At 34.4% G+C, this 18,604-nt stretch overlaps 1 protein-coding gene across 1 annotated transcript in view; it reads right to left on the bottom strand.

Moving 5' to 3' along the window:
* The window catches only part of ARHGEF33 (Rho guanine nucleotide exchange factor 33), a 52,911-nt gene extending 34,566 nt beyond the window's left edge, over positions 1–18,345 (bottom strand). The window contains exons 1-6 of the mRNA XM_074286646.1: positions 18,327–18,345; positions 16,622–16,671; positions 9,477–9,620; positions 5,030–5,194; positions 4,696–4,817; positions 1,872–2,017 (exon numbers count right to left, since the gene is read on the bottom strand). Coding sequence (XP_074142747.1) covers positions 1,872–2,017; positions 4,696–4,817; positions 5,030–5,194; positions 9,477–9,620; positions 16,622–16,671; positions 18,327–18,345 — 646 coding nt within the window. The remainder of the gene's footprint in view (positions 1–1,871; positions 2,018–4,695; positions 4,818–5,029; positions 5,195–9,476; positions 9,621–16,621; positions 16,672–18,326) is intronic.
* Between the last annotated feature and the right edge of the window lie 259 nt (positions 18,346–18,604).

The following is an 18,604-nucleotide window of genomic DNA, read 5'->3' as shown; positions in this document are numbered from 1 at the left end:
AGAGCCACCAAGATGGTGGTCTAAAATGGAGTCTCTCATTTCCAGTCCTCTCAGTTCTTAAATACCTCAGTATGATTATATCATTACAGCACACTAAGTATGTTCAAACTAGAGAACCATTATCTCACCAATCACATTGAGCAAGTGCTTAACTATAAACATGCTGCTGTAAGTATCTGTTGCTTCAAGTTGAATACAGATGGTCACGTCCTCCTTGACTTCTCAGGAAAAGGTGAAAACACCAAAGGAGGTGCGGAGCCAAACCAGACATTGTCAGCAGGTTCCCTCTGGGCTGAAGGGTCTTATACCTTACCCAGAGTTCCCCCACTATCTGCGGCCCTCTACATCTAATCAGAGAGATTTTTTTTTTAAATCTACATGACAACAAAAAAATCATTTATTTTGCTAAATTAAGTCCTATTCCCCAAACTAAACTTTGGACTTCTTTTTTAAGAGATTTTTTTTTCTCCTGGCACTATGGATATATAAAGACTATATTCTAATGCCTACCTCTTCAGCACTGTCAGCTTATTATATTTTAATTTCTGCAATTGCAATTGCAATTCTGCAATTTAAATTCTCCAATTCTGGAAGTAATCAGGACATAGTTCTAGATAGATTCACATGTGATAAGTCCACAAAATATGTGATTTGGAAGGGATCTCTGAGGTCATTTATATGAATTCCTCCCTCCCAAAAATTTTTTGGAAGGTTTTCAGGAAGGGTAGATTTACCAACCTATCTAAAACAACCATCTCTACTTTTGGATAGCATGAATTGTTCATTTTTCTTTAGATTTCTTTATATAGTTAAATTTGTCTCTACAAGTTCCACTCATTTCTCCTTGTTCTGTCAATTGAGGCAGAGCAGAATACATGTTATGTCACTTCCACATGAGAGCTTTTCATGTACTTGAAGAAAGAGTTATGCCTTGCCCAAGACTTCTTTTCTCCCAGTAAACTTCCCCATTTCTTTCAGCAGATCTTCATATGGCATGTGAATTTGAGTCTTTTACTTTTCTCAGTTACCCTCCTCTAAATTCTCCCTGGTTTATCAGTCCTCTGTAAAAAATGGCACACAGAACTGAGAACAATACTCTGAATGCAACTAGGTGGTGGAGAGGACAATGTGTGTCACAGGCTTGGAGTCAGGAAGAATCATTTTCCTGGGTTCAAATCTGACTTTGGGTGGTCACTAGCTATATGACCCTGGACAAGTCAACTTAACCCTTTTTGTCCAGTTTCCTCTTCTGTAAAATGACCTAGAGAATGAAGTGACAAATCACTTCAGTATCTTTGCCAAGAAAACCCCAAATGAGATCATGAAGAATCAGAAACGACTGAACAACTCAACTACACTCTAGATATCTGATTAGGCTGAAGTCCAGGTCAGTCAGCTGTCTCACTTGGAAGTTGTAACTTTCTTATGGCTGCAAAGATCACATTCTTTTCTTGATGTCATATCACATTATTGATTCATATTGAGTTTTCAATCCTCTAACACCCCGGGATCTTTTTCAGACAAATTTCTATTTCATCATACTTTCATACTTGTAAAAATGTGTGGGTTTTTTTTTTTATTAGCTGAACCCATATAAAAGATCTTAGCTTGAATCTTTAGTCAGATGTGAAGTTGTCTTCTTGCTAATTTAGAAATATTCACATCATATTTTTCCCTAAAAGTCAAAGCTTAAATTGGGCAAGGTATCAAGACTCTTAGATTCAGTGACATGAAAGGAAAATTTCCAAAGTGTACTCTCTGCTAATGTAATAGAGATGGAGAGAATTTGGCCATTTCTCCCAATCACCAAAAATCTACGTGCAAATAAAACCCAAACCACTCACAGAATTCAGTCTGATTGCAAACTGTACCTTTCTCATAGGCCTGAGTTGGCAAAATATTTGTAAAATCTTCACTTGTCAAAACAGGTTCAGGGATATTGATTGAGCGGAAAGGACTACCTTGGTTGGATGCAGCTCCAGCAGCTGGTGGCACATGCTCTTCCTTTTGTGTTTTTCTAGATAAAGAAAACAACAATGAAACAGTATCAATTTTAACATTTTTGAGGGTTGGCAATTTAGACTATTTCCCAGTGCCCCTAAAAAATAAAAATAGTATAAAATTTTTTTGAAAGATCAACTCTGAATTACAACCTTGGTTACCTTTTCTATTATTTCCAATATTGGGGGAAAGTGCTTACGATGATCCTAGAACCATCTATGTCCTGTTTTCCTTATAGCTCAGTAGAAAAATAAAAAGCAGCTAATAATATACATAGGATATTTGCTAAATGTGATACCTACAACCTCCTCTCCAAGTTAAAAGAAGTATTCATAACTTGCTGGAAGCAACTCCCCAGATTATTCCGCATGGGTGGCAATAGGTAGATCAGTCTGTGCACTTACTCTGAGTAAAGGGTTCTGTTTGGCCAAGCTTCCATACATTATATTTATTTCCCATATTTATACTAAAGGTCAAAGTATTCAAAATATTTAACAAAATCTAGCACTTTGGGGAGTGAAAAAATCAACTTGTATTTGTATGTTTCACCTCATAAGGAAGTTTCTTGGAGTAATATACAATAGTCCTAAAAATGTAAAAATGTTAGGGACAAAACGTTTTTTTCAATACTCTTGAAAGGTCTAATACCAATTATAAACAAAAATTTTCTCTGTACATTTTGGAAGAAAGGTCATTTTCAAAAAAATGTTTTTTGAAAGAAATATTGACTATGAATTTTTAAAAATATCCTCTTACAGTGACCTGAATCTGAAAGGGTAGAAGATCTTTTTTATATATTCCTCTTCAATAGATACTTACTGGTTGTGTGACCAGGGCAAGTCACAACTTCTAATGGCCTCAGTTTCCTCAGCTGTAAAATGGAGATAATAATAGCACCTACTCACAGAGTTATTATGAAGATCAAATGAGATAATATCTGTAAAGTTCAGTGTCTAGCATATGGAAGGTGTTTCATAAATGTTTATTTCCTTCTTTTAGTAGTAGTGATTAAGGATTGGGGGGCAATGTCTGAACCCACGTGTTCATTTGAGTGCTGTTTCATTATCTTTCCTTCTTATTTAGGTTTCAACTTCCTATTAGATGACAAAAGATCATTCTCATAGACAATGAAAATAAAACCAAAATTTAAATTTTGCCTTTTGCAAATCATCTCTTATCAGAGGTTCCTCCATCCCAAAAAACAGTTCTCTTCTTTCTTTCATCTTCATCTTTTCCCCAAATGATTTTTTAAAAATGTCTTGTTGCTCTTCACTTTCCTCATCAACTTAAATTCAAATTGAGCTTTTGCTCTCTTGCACCATTGTTAGAAGTATGCATGTACATGGAATATGTTGCTTTTGTATTCATCTACCATGACTTACTCTTGTTTCCTATCTTTTATCCAATCTTTTCAAAATCTACTATGGTCAATGAGTTCTCTGGGTATCCACATCATTTTCTTTAAACAATTCCTCTTTTTCTTCCTCTTCAGAATTATTTCTATATTTTGAATTTAAATCGTAAGAGCTTTCCCTTTCCTTCTGGTGTGCCTTCCCAGTTAGAATTTAGGCAATAGGACCTTTCCTATCTTTTCTCTGAATGCTTAGAAATTTGTTTACCCCAAAGCTAGTGAACATGTCAGACTATGCTTTTCCTCTATCATTAATTCCAAGATTCCAAGGGGGTCTACCCTTTTTTCACAATTTCTACATTTCCATTCCAACAAAGTTTCTCTTCATTAGTAAGAATCATATTCACAATATAGTTCTCCTTTGTACTTCCCTCATTTTTTGAAGAATAAAATTATCATGAAGGCAAATTAAGAAAGTATTAGCTAACATTGTGTGATGAGCAACCATGATAGACTTAGCTTTTCTTATCAGTGCAATGATCCAACATAATTCTAAAGGAGTCATGATGGAAAATGCTGACCACATTCAAATAAAAAGCTATGAAGTCTGAATGCAGATCGAAGCATACAATTTTCACTTTTTTTGGTTTCAGTTGTTTTTTTTCCTGCCATGGTTTTTTCCTTTTGTTCTGAGTCTTTCATAACATGACTACTGTGGACATGATTGTATACATATAACCTATATCAGATTGTTTGCTGCCTTGGGGAAGGAGAAAGGAGGGAAAAAAATTTGGAGCTCAAAATCTCACAAGGATGAATGTTGAGAACCATCCCTACAGGTAAATTGAAAAAAAAAAATACTGTTAAGTAAACAAAAAAGAAAGGAAGAAAGGAAGGAGGGAGAGAAGGAAGGAAAGGAAGAAAAGGAAGGAAGGAAGGAAAGGAAGGAAGGAAGGAAGGAAGGAAGGAAGGAAGGAAAGGAAGGAAGGAAGGAAGGAAGGAAGGAAGGAAGGAAGGAAGGAAGGAAGGAAGGAAGGAAGGAAGGAAGGAAGGAAAGAGAAGGAAATGAAAGAAGGAAGAAAGGAAGAGAAAAGAAAAGAAAAGAAAGAGCTTCTTTGTTTTGATAGAGATGGTGACAGTAGATATTTGGTGAATTGAAATCCTCTATCACACTTTTATAACGCCTCTCCCTATGACCTTAGATATGTTTCAGAAGTTCCAGACCAAAAAAAGTGTCTTACAGGTAGAAAACATTTTTAGTTGTCTGTTGGATTAGACTAAAGTACCCAGTACTTTGGAGATCTGACCTTGGCAGTTGGTCACTTTCCCTGTAAGTCACTTACTTGGTTTTCACTTTGCGAGACTCTCTTCTCTTTTCCTGCTGAAGTTGCTCAATTTTCTGTTGCATTTCTTCCTGTTTGGTAGTAATGGCTTGGATCATTGACATGGCATTGCTAAGCTCTTCCTAAAAGAAGAGAGTAAATGTAATCTTTAAATGCTACATTGAATAAACATGCATCCTAGCCCCAGAAAGAGAGACCCATTTCTATTGTGGTGCCTGGTGTTAGACCTCCAAAGAACCTGTTATCTAGAACACCACTGGGAAAGGTAAGCTCTCTACCTACATTACTAAAATAAAAAACCTCAGGCAAACAGAAAATTAAAGGGCATGCCTACCTTGAAATAATTTAATGAATTCTTCATCTCTGACACTCTTTCCTCCATAGTGCATCGGCAGCTCTTAACTTTCTCTTCCAAAGCATATTCTCCATGTTGAATTCTTGAAAGCTCTTGCATTGCTTCTGTGAAACCAGTTTTGAGCTCAGAGGCCAATGCCTGCAACTAAATCATTAAGAAATTACATATAAATACATTTCCTGAATTTTCCTTCTTCAACAACGCAAACAACCAAGGCTGGAATTCCTGGTAATCTATAAGTCACTAAAACAGTCAACTAAGGAAAAGGATTTTGGAGAGAGATAAAGAATGTTTCCCAAAAAAAGACTGGCCTCTTACAAATATGGTAGTTTTCTACTTCATTTATATTTTTACCATACGCAAATTGAAAGCATAGACACCCTAGTTATTATCCTTTCTGACCAAGTTATACCATTAAGTTCCAAAAGACTTTAGAACTGATGTGTATATATATATATATATATATATATATATATATATTTATTTATTTATACCTAAAGGGAGGTAGTGTTTCCCCCTAAGTTCTTGATTTAAGTAGAGTAGACAAAACTATACATCTTGGCAGTGGTTTCTCTCTTTAGATCATGTTAATGTCATAGGTACAGGAGATTGAAATATTACAGTATTTAACAGATCCTCTTTTTTTAAAGCAAGCAGAAAAGATGGTCAGACCTACCTTCTTTGCTATGTCTTGAGCATGCATTCCTTAATTTTAAAACAAGAATATTGAAAATCAGAAGCAAATGTAAGTCATTTAAAAGGTTTAAAACATGGTAGTAGATACTCCTCATTATCTGAATTGATGAATTATTTGGGTAACTAGTTATAAGAGAAAAAGTATATAGTATATATTACATATGTAAATGATTACTTTTCCAGTCCTGCTGATGCATTCATGCTATTGTAAAGACTATATTAAATTTGTAATCCTTAATATCAATTCCTAGTATACTGTGTTCTTTCTAAAAAAACAAAAAGCCCATTCTATCTTAGGTGTTCCTTATCAACTAAAGTTTGAATGGCCAGGGGTAATCTAGGCTCAGCTCCATTGAGTGTGTGTTATAATTCATAAATCAGCTTAATAAATGATAGGAGGGAAAGGAATTTATTAAACTTACTTTTAACCCTAAAATCTTTTACTTGACAATTATATGTACATATATATTTTTAAAGTTCACAGAAAAAATAACACTGACATTGAAGTAAGAATCAGTGATACATTTTTTGTGTAATGCAGAGAGAATGGATTCTAAATTATGCTACTGGTTAGCATGCAAGATGGAAGTAAAATTTGTGGTCTTTTCCTTGCTCTTCTTTGTCTATGGAAATGTTCGTATTTGTTGAAATGTTAATATTTATTAAGTTGATAATAATTTTAATGAAGTTTTGAAAAAATTAAATAGCTGGCTATTCTCGAAGGTTTTCTTAGAAGGGTAAAGTGCTGTGAATGTGTTCAGATGTTATTTCTCATGGTGCAGTGGAAAGAGTTTTTCACATAGAGCCAAAGGAACTGGGTTCTAATCTTCTTTCTAAGTTTGTTTCCTCATTGTAAAATGAGGAGTTTGGGTTAGATCAAAGCTTTTTAAACTGTGGGTCATGACCTCATTTTAGGGTCATGTGACTAAATGTGATCACAAGGTTATGATTTATTATTAATAAATGTTTGACTTGTATACTTATTTTTATATACTTATGTACCAGGGTTGTGTAAATTTTTCTTGGGCAAAAAGGGATTGTGAGTGGAAAAAGTTTAAGAAGCCCTGGTCTAAGTGACCTCCAGCTCAAATTCCATGATACTATAACTAAAAGGAGCTTTTTAGAAAGCAAAAGACATGAAAATAACTTTGGAAGCAAAGTGTTACAGGAATAAAAAGCTGAGTCAGATTATCTATAAACTTTTGTGAAAGAATTTGGTATTCTATGAACAGCAAATTGTCTTCAAGTTTGAATTGTAAACTTGTCAGTAAATCACAGGGGAAAAACAAATCTGAAGAAATGGAATATTTTTATTCATTTAATACATGCACTGAAAGAAATTTACCAGTAGGACAGTAGAGCATTTTCAGCAGGATTCTTGAATATTATAATTAGATGCCCATTCTGTATTACCTTGGCTTATCCATGAGTAATTGATGTTTTTCCAATTGTTTAGATCTTACTTTATTTCTGTGAAAAGTGTTTTACAGTTGTGTGCATGTAGTTCCTGGCTTTGTCTTGGTAGGTAGAATATTTTATATCATCTACAGTTATTTTAAATGGGATTTCTCTTTCTATCTCTTGTTTCTGGGCTTTCTTGGTAATATACAGAAATGTCGATGATTTATGTGGATTTATTTTATATCCTGAAACTTTGCTAAAGTTGTGAATTGTTTCCAGTAGTTTTTTAGTGGATTCTCTAAGTACATCATATCATCTGCAAAGAATGATAGTTTTATTTTCTTATCACCTCCTCTAATTCCTTCAATTTCTTTTTCTCTCTTATTGCTAAAGCTATCATTTTTAGTATAATATTGAATAGAATAATAGTGGTAATAAAAGGCAACCTCGTTTCACCTCAATCTTATGGGGAATGCTTTTTAGCTTGTCCTCATTACAAATAATGCTTTCTGATGGTTTTAGATAGCTGCTACTTGTCATTTTAAGGAAAACTCCATTTATTCTTATGCTCTATAGTATATTTATTAGGAATGGGTATTTTATTTTGTTAAATGTCTTTTCTGTAGTTGTCCATTATAAAAAGAACTTTTTAAGTTTAACAATTTCCCACAATCTTTAACAAAATACATCAAGTATTTCCTTGTTAGAAGGAAGAAAAGCAAGGGTTAATTTAGTTTTAACAGACTTCATTGTATTTCTAAACACTTGAGGAATCAAAACAATCCAAACTAGGGAATTGAAGACTTTTCATGTTGTAGGATGACTTCATGGTGAAGTGGAAAGAATATTGGACATAATACCTGAAGACATGGGAAATTACTATTCAAAATCCTAGCTCTATGCTTACTAACCATGAAACTTTGGACTTCGCCTCTTAAAATCTCAGTTTCCTTCTCTATAAAAAGGGAGATTACAACACTTATATTGATACTTCCCAATATTGTTGTGAGAATGAAATGAGATAAAACACATGAAGCGTGCTATAAACTATAAAGTACTATATAAATGTCAACTATTGTTTTCTCCCCCAGCAATATTTCCCAACACATATTCTAGGATTTTATGGTCCACTGAGATTCATGAGAGGATTCTTGGAACCTGAAAATAATATTAGCACAGGATAAGAAATTGAAACCAAAAAGGTTATTTTGAGGGGAAGGCCTGTAATATACATAGGGTATGAAGGACAAGGAAAATAATGGAGACCAGAAAACAATTGATACATACATATATAGGGGTTTTTTTTACATATGTAGATTAAACAACTGTGTTTTAGTTCACTATTTTATCCATCTTGTAGTTGTAGTTGTAGATTTCTGGATGGCAAATTGGTCATGCAAGTCAATCTGATGAGATCATTTAAGATGGACCAAAAATCAAATCAACCAAAATCAACAGTTTCTGGTTCAGCATTTTTTTATTACATATAATTAATCATTACTGAGGCAAAAAGCAAACAAAACAGGACAGTTATTGTACAGCATTAAAGACAAAATAAATATGTTTACATGTCTAAGAGAAGAATTCCTGAAATTTACTCAGGAGCTCAAATGGATCCTTGGCCCAAAAAATATTATAGAACCACTGTCTGACAGAAACAGGTTTCACTATCAAAAAAAGTTTTTCTGTGGCCCTGAACTCCCCCTCCCCACTCCCAAACCAAACTAAATGGCAACTTTGGGGATGCCTACCTGGAATACAGGACTTTTTCTTCACTGATAAAACACCAGATCTCTAACTAAATGATGTTCTAAATAGCATTTCATGTTAGCTACCCTAGGATGGGTACATTAGATTCAGAATCAGTGACTAATCATGGGTCTTTTTTATTTTGTTTCTTTTAAAATTTTGTCTCATATATCATCAGTAAATATCTTGAGTTCCTAAATACATCCATTAGGTACCAGTTTCCCTGGTGATCATACTTCTCAACAAGATTCTTTATAAACATCAGGCATTGGGGTGAAAAAATTATCTTGATCACTACTAACTAAATCTCTGAGACAATCTCTCTAGAACCTCGTACCCTCAAGATTTTTAGCTCCTGGTGGTTTGTTAAGTAATAATAATAATAATGAAAATAGAATAGCATTTATGGAGCACTTTTAGATTTGCAAAGCACTTTACTTGTTATTTCATTTTCTTAATCTGTCCCTTATATTTTTGCAAACCCTCTAATTCTGATCTTATTATTTCTTCTCTGCTGCCTCTGTACCTCTCTGAATGGCCAGCCCACGGCCCACCCCACAGATTAGAAATGGGTGTCTACCTTGTTCTCCAGCGAGTTGAACACGTCTCTCATCTCGTTGATTTTTTCATGGAGCTGTTCTAGAGAGGTAATGATCCCTCCGTCCTGCCGCTGGAGCCGGGCTCCCACTGGAGGCAAGTTCGGGGAAGACATGTACTTCGTAGCCTAGGGCACCACAGAGGGCATCTTAGGCTCAAAATAAAAAATGGGGAGGTATGTCTGGATCTAGTTATGGTTTTATCTGTTCCTGTTTCTCTATTTGCTTTATTCTTTCAGCTCCTTAACGTTTAAAGTAGATTTAGGTCAGTGGTTTCCAAACTTTTTTTTGTACCAAGGATCCCTCACGCTTCAAATTAAATTCCATAAGCTCTCATTCAGTTTTTAATATCTATTTTCCCTTTGCTTCTATGAAAAAGTCTTCCCTCCTATGAGGAGACTGAGATGAGACAAACTCAGGGGACAAGGACAGTGTTCCAGGGTATCCTGCAAAGTCATGTGTGAACAGGGTTGGATGACCATTCAAAAGAAGGCTAAGCAAATTTCCATGAAGCCAAGGCCTTAGACAATATTCTGGAGAATGGCAGTTCACTTCCCTACGAATGGTATCACTTATCACAGGGGACACTAGGCAAATTGCCAGGCATTTTAACTGGAAGATAACCCCAGCAGCCTATCTACCATCTAGGGGGAATTTTATTCTTCCTGATTCAAGAACCTTGCAAAGGGCAAAGTCCAAAGCAAAGGAAAACTGCCTTCTCCCATAAGAGTCTCACTACCCAGATCCAGGGATTCATTGGTCTGGTTTTTAAGGCATGTCTGTTTATCTATGTCTGTGTGTGTGTGTGTGTTGTGTGTGTGTGTGTGTGTGTGTCTGTATTAATGTAAAAACAGCCAAGGATGCCTCCAAAAGGAACCAGTCCTTTAATTCTTTTTCTCAGGGGTCTGGACTACATTTTAGCACTGGAGTCCTTAACCTGAAGTCCACAGACCCCCAAGATGTCTGTTTATAGATTTCAGAAGGCTATGAACTTGGATGGGAAAAAATTATATCTTTACTTTCACTTATCTATATTTGAAATGTTTCATTTATTTTAATTGTTTTATATATATATTATATATATAATTGATTATATTTTTAAGCAATTGAGGAAAATATTAAAATTACACACACACACACAAATATACACACAAAGAATACCAAATCTTAAAAGCAAAAAGACAGTAAATCTGAGGCCCAGTAAGCTCCAGATTGATTTGCACCCTGACTGTTAGTGTAATAAAACTCATTAAATTATATCAGTGTCTTCTAGAAAAATTTCCCCATGTAAAAAGAATTGAAATTCTGATAGCGTCTTTAAGGTAGTGGTATCTGAGTTTTTTTAATCAGTAATTTCTCTGCTGGCTGACTGAATTTTGTAGGCCTTTGCTCTGAGATTGTAATATTCCCAGAATACTCTGGTGTCTTATGTAATAAGCTCCTAGCTTGAAAGTGATTTACAAAATATGAGCTCTATCTTAAATGAATTTGCATAATGAATTAAAAACTGTATCCTTCTAGCACAAATCAAATCCTGTTCCAGATAAGCCTGAAAAACTATCCATGTTCTTTCATTGCCCTAGAATTTTATTGCTTTTGGATAGGAAATAACAGATACACCCAAACATAAAATCAAGATCAGGAGTAGAATTTATTATGTTAAAAAACAGGGGTAATAATCATGATCTCAGACAAAATTAAAGCTAAAATAGATTTAATCTAAAGATAAAATAGGGAAATTGCACTATATGTGAGACATTAATTAATATTGTTTTAGATTATTTAAAACAAGTAGACAGTATAAAGTTGTAATATTCCAATTGTAAAGGAAATGATGAATTGGTAGAGTTAGAAAAATATGGAAAGACTTGGACTTTTGAAGAAAGATTTTATCTGCCTTCAGAGAAACAGAAGATAAACAAGCACAATGTGATCTTACACAGATGTATATGAATGTATATATGTATGATTATAGATATATCTATGTATATATAAGTACATATGTTTACATGTACATATGTATATATATTTATGTGTATATGTATGTGTATACATATATATATGCTTAATTGTAGTCTTTGAGGGGAAGGAGGAAGAGAAAAAAAGAATAAAGTAAAAAATATGCATCTGAGAAGAAGAAAACCTATATGGAAGTGTTAAAAAAAAACACAATATGCACAATATGTAGTATTTGGTTTATAGGCTTTCTTGAAATGGAAATTTATTGGTTTATATTTTGAATCTTATGTTCTGCTGTGCACATGAAAATGTTTGTTATTTGGCTCCTTTGGAGGTTTTGGGGGTTTTTTTGTCTGTCTTTTCCTATTTTCTCTTAAGGTTTAAATTAAATAAGTTTTCTTTGTATTAATTCTTTTTTCAAGTAAAAGAAAGGAGAACTCTTGGAAGTCTTTTTGTGTGTGCAAATACAGAGCTCTCCATTATAATCTTCCTTACAATCATGTTTTTGTTATCTGAATTTCACTAACTCCTAAGGTTTGGAAGAGATCTACACCACCATCAGATGATAATGGCATTTCTGTTTGAATACTCTTACTTGATAGGGAATCCACCATCTTACTGTTCACATCCTTTCAGGTCAGCTCTAATTATTAGAAAGTTTATCCTATATATTTAAAAGAATTGTATATATGTCTATATGTGTATATGACAAAAATTTGGAACACAATATCTTACAAAAATGAATACTGAAGACTATCTTTACATTGTATTTGTAAAGTATATTTGTGAAAATACTATTGAGAAAAAAAAAAAAAAGTTCTTCCCCAAAGTCTTAGGCTAATCAAGCACTTCATAGTGTGATGTTTATGTCTTTCTAAGAAAGCCCTGCCTCCCCTAAAACCCAATACTAGTGAGCCAGTATTTACAAATTCTCCCCTCAGCATTCCAGCAAGGTGTGAGATGAATATCTCTACAGGATTTACATTTATATTTCTAATAAAACCAAATAGCAAGTTCATTCCTTCAAGTTATATTAAATCTAATATCCATGGTATGAAATGCCAAAAAACTGTAGTTGATTTTAAAGCTAATTTAATAATATCTGAGATTAGAGTGCATACAAATATGATCAGAGGAAAAATAAGCAAAGAAGGCTTTTGAGGAAGTCTTAGGCAAAAGAGATATAAAATTGGTAGTGATTCTGCTCATTCTCTTTGGCTATACTGAATCAAGGAACCTTGAATAGAATAATGTTCATAGTGACTCAGTCTGATCAAGTAGATAATAAGAATCCTATTTACATTATTTCTGGAGATGTGCTATTCTTCCTTCTCATATACTCTTTAAACTATAATAGCTGACTATACTACTTCCATTTACTTTAGAATATACCTTCAATTTCCTACTTCTAGGAATATCTCTTAGCAATATCTCTTAGTCTCCTTTTTTAAAAAAATTCAGATTCCTAAGCACAGGTAGCCAGACTCAGTCACCATTACTACATTACCAAAAATCAGAAATGAGCTTCAGTAGGAATAAAGAAAATTATCTATCCAAGCAAAGCAGACATCAGTTAGGCCCAGTGATAGATAAGGTAGTGAACTCCCTGAATCTAGAGACTGTTTCATCTTGTCTTTATAAAGCACCTAGGACAATGCCTGGCATACAGTTGGCATTCAATAAATGCTAACAGATCAGATGAGTTTGTGATCTCCCATTGATACTATGTTTGTATATCAATGTTCTGGGCTAGTTATAAAGTTGGAGGGCCTCAAAACCATTCAAATCCCCAAATAGCAGGTCAGTTTCCAAAAATGGTAGGCCTTGGTTATTCTCAGTCCACTCCTTAAAACTTAGTCAAATGTCTGCTCATTCTCTGGGCTGCCTGACCCTAATAGCTATTGTCACATGCTTTAGAGTGATGTTCTTGTTGAAATATGTCAGTGTTTGGATTAAAAATTCAGGCTATTGTTATTTATTTGCAAATTTCTAATATAATTATTCTAGAAACTTGCAAGAACTCCTTAAGTATGGACCTATACCAAAAGTATTTCTTAACTCTCTGTTCATTATTCCCTTTGGTATTCACTTCATCCATTTCAACAATTTGAATTGTCAATTCAATAAGAAGGACACCTTATTTCCAACCCTTACCTCTCTTCCAAATCTCAGTCTTTCATGATTAACTGCCTACCAAACATCTCCACCTGGATTCTGCATCAGGACTCAGACTCTCCAGACCACACCTGAAATTTTTGTTCAGTTATACATTTTTAGATGTAGTTTGTATTCAACTTCCACCTCTGTAGTTCTGATATTATTCAGGCATTTTTTTTTTTTTGCAGTTACTAGAGCCTGACTTAATAAAATGGAATTATGCATTAGGCAGATCTACTTGCTCAAAATGGGCTGGCCAAGTGGCAAAGTAGATAGAGGGCTGAGCCTGAAATCAGAAAGGCTTGAGTTCTAATCCAACCTCAGACACTTACTAGCTATGTGATCCTTAACCCTTTTTGCCTCAGTTTCCCAATCTATAAAAATGATCTGGAGAAGGAAATGGCAAAACACTCCAGTATGTCTACCAGGAAAACCCCAAATGAGGTCACAAAGAATCAGGCACAATTGTGAATGGCTAAACAACAGCAAAACCAAGGCCAGAATTGAACTTAGAAAGTCTTCTTGACTCCAGGCCCAGCTCTCTCTCTACTGTGCTACACAAACATTACATTTCTGTCAAAAGTAGGTCATCCTCTTGACTTTGCCATTTCTGCTAATGCTCCCATTCTCCCACTCAAAGCCTTAATCATTTTTTGATTCCTCCATTTTCCTTCCCATCTCCAATCCTATCTCATTACCAAATTTCATTAAATCTTTCTTCACAATAAGTTTCAAAGTGGATATATTCTGATGGAAGTGGATATCTTCAACAAAGAGAAGATCTAATTCAGATCCAATTGATCAATGATGGACAGAATCAGCTACACCCAGAGAAGGAACACTGGGAAATGAGTGTAAACTGTTAGCATTTATGTTTTTCTTCCCAGGTTATTTTTACCTTCTGAATCCAATTCTTCCTTTGCAACAACAACAAAAAACATTGGTTCTGCACACATATATTGTATCTAGGATATACTATAACATATTTGTGTATGGGAATGCCTGCCATTTAGGGGAGGGGATGGAGGGAAGGAGGGGAAAATTTGGAACAGAAGGGAGTACAAGGGATAATGTTATAAAAAAAATTACCCATGCATATGTACTATCAAAAAAAGTTATAATTATAAAATTAATAATAAAAAAGAAGGGACAAAAAACAAAAAAACAAACAAAAAAAACAAAAAACAAAAAACCCAATAAGTCTCAAAGCAATCCCTTTCTTACTCTTCTCTACTGTCTCCTCTCCTGCCCTCTATTGGGCCTGACCTCCTCCCTTGGATTCCTGCGATAGCCTCCTAAATGCTTTCCCGTTCTACACAGATTAATCTCATTAAAATATTGATTTCATCGTATTACTCCCTTACTAAAAAACAAAACAAACCAACCAAAAAAACCCTTTTGCCATAAAGTATAAACTTATTAGCTTGGCCCTCAGGATCCTCAATGATCTGATCTCATCATAATCACACCTCTTAAAGGAAACCTTCACTGACAACATATAAGACTTAGTGAATGGAGCACTGTTCTTGGATTCAAACCTAAGTTTGAATCTTGCCTTAAATATGTATTAGGTAAAATCATAGATAAGTTAAATGATGATACATATAAAATGCTTTGTGAACTTTAAAGTGCTATATAAATGCCAGTTATTATTACTTACCTCTCAGAGTCTTGATTTCCTCATCTATAAAATGAGGATAATAATGTTCATACTATTTCATATGCATCAGCACTATGCAAACCTTAAAGCACAAGGTAAATGTGTCATTATTATTATCATCCCAAATTGTTGCTCAGTCAATTTCTAATTGTGTCCAACTCTCCATAACCCCATTTGGAATTCTCTTGGCAAAGATACCGGAGTGGTTTGCCATTTCTTTCTCCAGTTCATTTTACAGATGAGGAAACTGAGGTTTAAGTGACTCCATGCCCAGTGCTCTATCCATTGTACAACCTACCTGTCCCTCTATCATTCTATCTAGAAGCAATCTCTTGCTTTGTAGATTTTTATGCCCCTTGTTTAAATTATAAGTCACTTAACTCTGTACTTGTTTTGCCTTGAAACTCTGAGTATCAATGATCTTTTCCCCAAAAGAATGAAAGCTTCTGAAGTACAGAGACAGTGTCGGAATATTTCCTTGTATTCTTGCACAGAGTTTTTTATGCAACAGGTGTTTGATATTCACTTTATAAAAATGGTAGGTGAGGGAATAATAAGGATTGACCTCACCTACTATTCAGTTTTGCCTAGTTTCAGCCCTGAAATTAGACTTTTTATGAAAGATCACAAACAATTCCAACTTTCCTATCAGCTGGGCCAGCCTTCAGCTAGAAACCTAAGTTTTTGAGAAATTATAAGAGGGTATGCAATAAAGAGAATATTATATTGTCTCTAGAAAGATTTCATTTCTTCAACCCATCAACCCTAGGCTAGGGAAAGGAGGACTGAGTTAATCTAAATGGTTTTTAAATACAGAGAAATGTCTTCATTTCATTCAATCAGGCTTAACATCCAACAAACATTTATTTAGCATCTGATATGTACAAAACTCTGTGCAAAGTATTATGGGAAATTCAAAGATGAAATAAAACCTAATTTGTGCCTTCATAGGCTTACAGTCTAGTAAGGAATCTAAAATGCATGATTATAATATGCCATAATAAATGCTGAAGAGAGACCACAGTTTTGCAGTGTCATTTTTATGTTGTATTTGGTGTGGGAAAGAGGTTCAGAGAAAAGAAAGAAATTAGTGGCCAAATAAACTATAAATATCAGAGACATATATTTTTAGTAGAGTGACATATTAATAACTCAGATACTGATTAATCCAGGAACATTATGTCAGAATTTATGCATTTAAATTTAGTCATCTTTTAAAATAATTTTTTCACTTTTTTGCTTTGTATCTCCAGAGCCTTGTACACAATAGATGTTAAATAAATATTTATTGAACTGAATAATCAAGAACTAATTTGTATATTGAATCGCCAAAAAAATCCTAGTCATCTTTACCTGGTAGATCTGTGTAGATGGGCTATTCACTGGCATAATCTCATTCTCTCCTGTAGAAATAAAGAATTTTAGTTAATTAAGAATTACTTACTCTACGATAATTCTCTTAATATATTCATGTATATATATGGAATGGAACAACTGGCCAGACACTCTACCCATTACTTCTCGACAAAAAATAAAATAAAAAAAAAAATATATATATATACATATATATATATATATATGTTTCTTAATTCATGATGATTCATGTCTTAATGACTAAACCATAATCAATTAACATGGCACATGGTTGAAATTGTGCTCTGCCATCTTAAGGAAAGTTCTCAGCTAGTTCTACTGACTAGTGCTTATTTGGATACCATGTCATCGCTCTTCTCCTGCTCTAATCCATTCGCTGAAATTGGCTAAAATCTTGGCCAACATATAGATTGCAGAACCAATGGGTTTGTCTCTTTTATTTTGCTAATAAACCTTTGTCTTCTTTCTCCTGTCTACTATTTCTCTTCTTGCCTTGTTTTCTATCACTGCAACTCTGTCCAAATCTATAGTCTTCTCACTCTACTGTCTCCTGCAAAGACTAGCTAAGTGGAAGGAAGATTGCCAAAAATCAGGGAAGATGGGAAGCCAACAAAGATACTGGTGCAAAAGAATAGAATGAGGAACAGGGAATACTTTTTGGTAATGACATGGACAGGAGGGACATGATATAGAGAGTAGTGAAGATAGTGAGAGACAGGATAAGATCTAAAAACCTTAAAGTCCTATAAATATAAACTATCTATTATTCTTGGGGAGAGAAAAGACAGATCTGTAATATATGACTTCCTGAATCATTTCAACTATGAAGGCAAGGTGACCCACACAAATCTCCATCTAATTTACCCTCTGTAGAATTATATGTAATAACCAATCCATAGCACAAAATACAGTTATATAAGCCAGAAAAGTGATGTTTAATTGTGGAGACATGTCCAGTGTCTTCTAATTACCACTCTGTTCTTGGGATTCAATTTTGTTTAGCATCATGCTGGCTGGCACAAGTGAGCATTTCAGTTGGATCAACCCTAACATCAGTCCCTAAATTATCAGCTATATGGATTCAACCCAAAACTAAGATCCCTATATAAATTAGATAATATTATAAGATGTAGACACTTATATCTTCTTCCCCACCCCCTGAGGCTGGGGTTAAGTGACTTGCCCAGGGTCACACAGCTAGGAAGTGTTAAGTGTCTGAGATCACATTTGAACTCCGGTCCTCCTGAATTCAAGGCTGGTGCTCTATCCACCACTGCGCCACCTAGCTGCCCTTATATCTTCAAGAAAAAATGCTTCTAACAAAATCTAGATAATTTGTGATTAAACACTAATCCAATACAAATCTATTCAAAGAATATTTGGGTAAAATTCTGGACATGTTCACAGGAATACTCTACTTCTTCAGAAACAAGTATTGCCAAGAGAAATATTACTGCTTGAATCATACTAATAGTTTTCTATTTATATGATACCCTTTAAATATTTCAAATCATTTCATCATCTGATGACAATTATTATCTCCCCATTTTAAATATGGGAATATTGATGGCTGGAATAGTTGTGACCTGTTCTACTGGTAGACATCTGGCTGTTGGTAAAGATAGTAGTAGAAAACACATCTCTCAGCTCCTTAGTAGAAAGTAGAAAGTGGGAGAATTCTGACCTTGTTTTGTTTTTTCCATCTTGCCTGTGGCTTCCCTGAGTCCAGATGATGCTTTAGTATTGTATGGTCAACCCCATGATCAGGCCACGTCCCTCAGACTGGACCTATTAGTTGAAACCAACCATAAGTGATAGCAAGAAAAATGTAAAGGACAGGAGGGAGTGACCAAGTTCACTTTATGATATATAATGATATTATGATAATAATAGAATTATAGATGAAGCTGTAATGATCCTTAAAAATCTCATTTTGCAATGAGAAAAGATAGATCCAGAAAG

The sequence above is a fragment of the Sminthopsis crassicaudata genome, chromosome 2 (assembly GCF_048593235.1).
Source record: "Sminthopsis crassicaudata isolate SCR6 chromosome 2, ASM4859323v1, whole genome shotgun sequence".
NCBI classification, from domain to species: domain Eukaryota; kingdom Metazoa; phylum Chordata; class Mammalia; order Dasyuromorphia; family Dasyuridae; genus Sminthopsis; species Sminthopsis crassicaudata.
The sequence above is the reverse complement of the archived record's forward strand: the minus strand, read 5'-3'. Positions and strand labels throughout refer to the sequence as shown.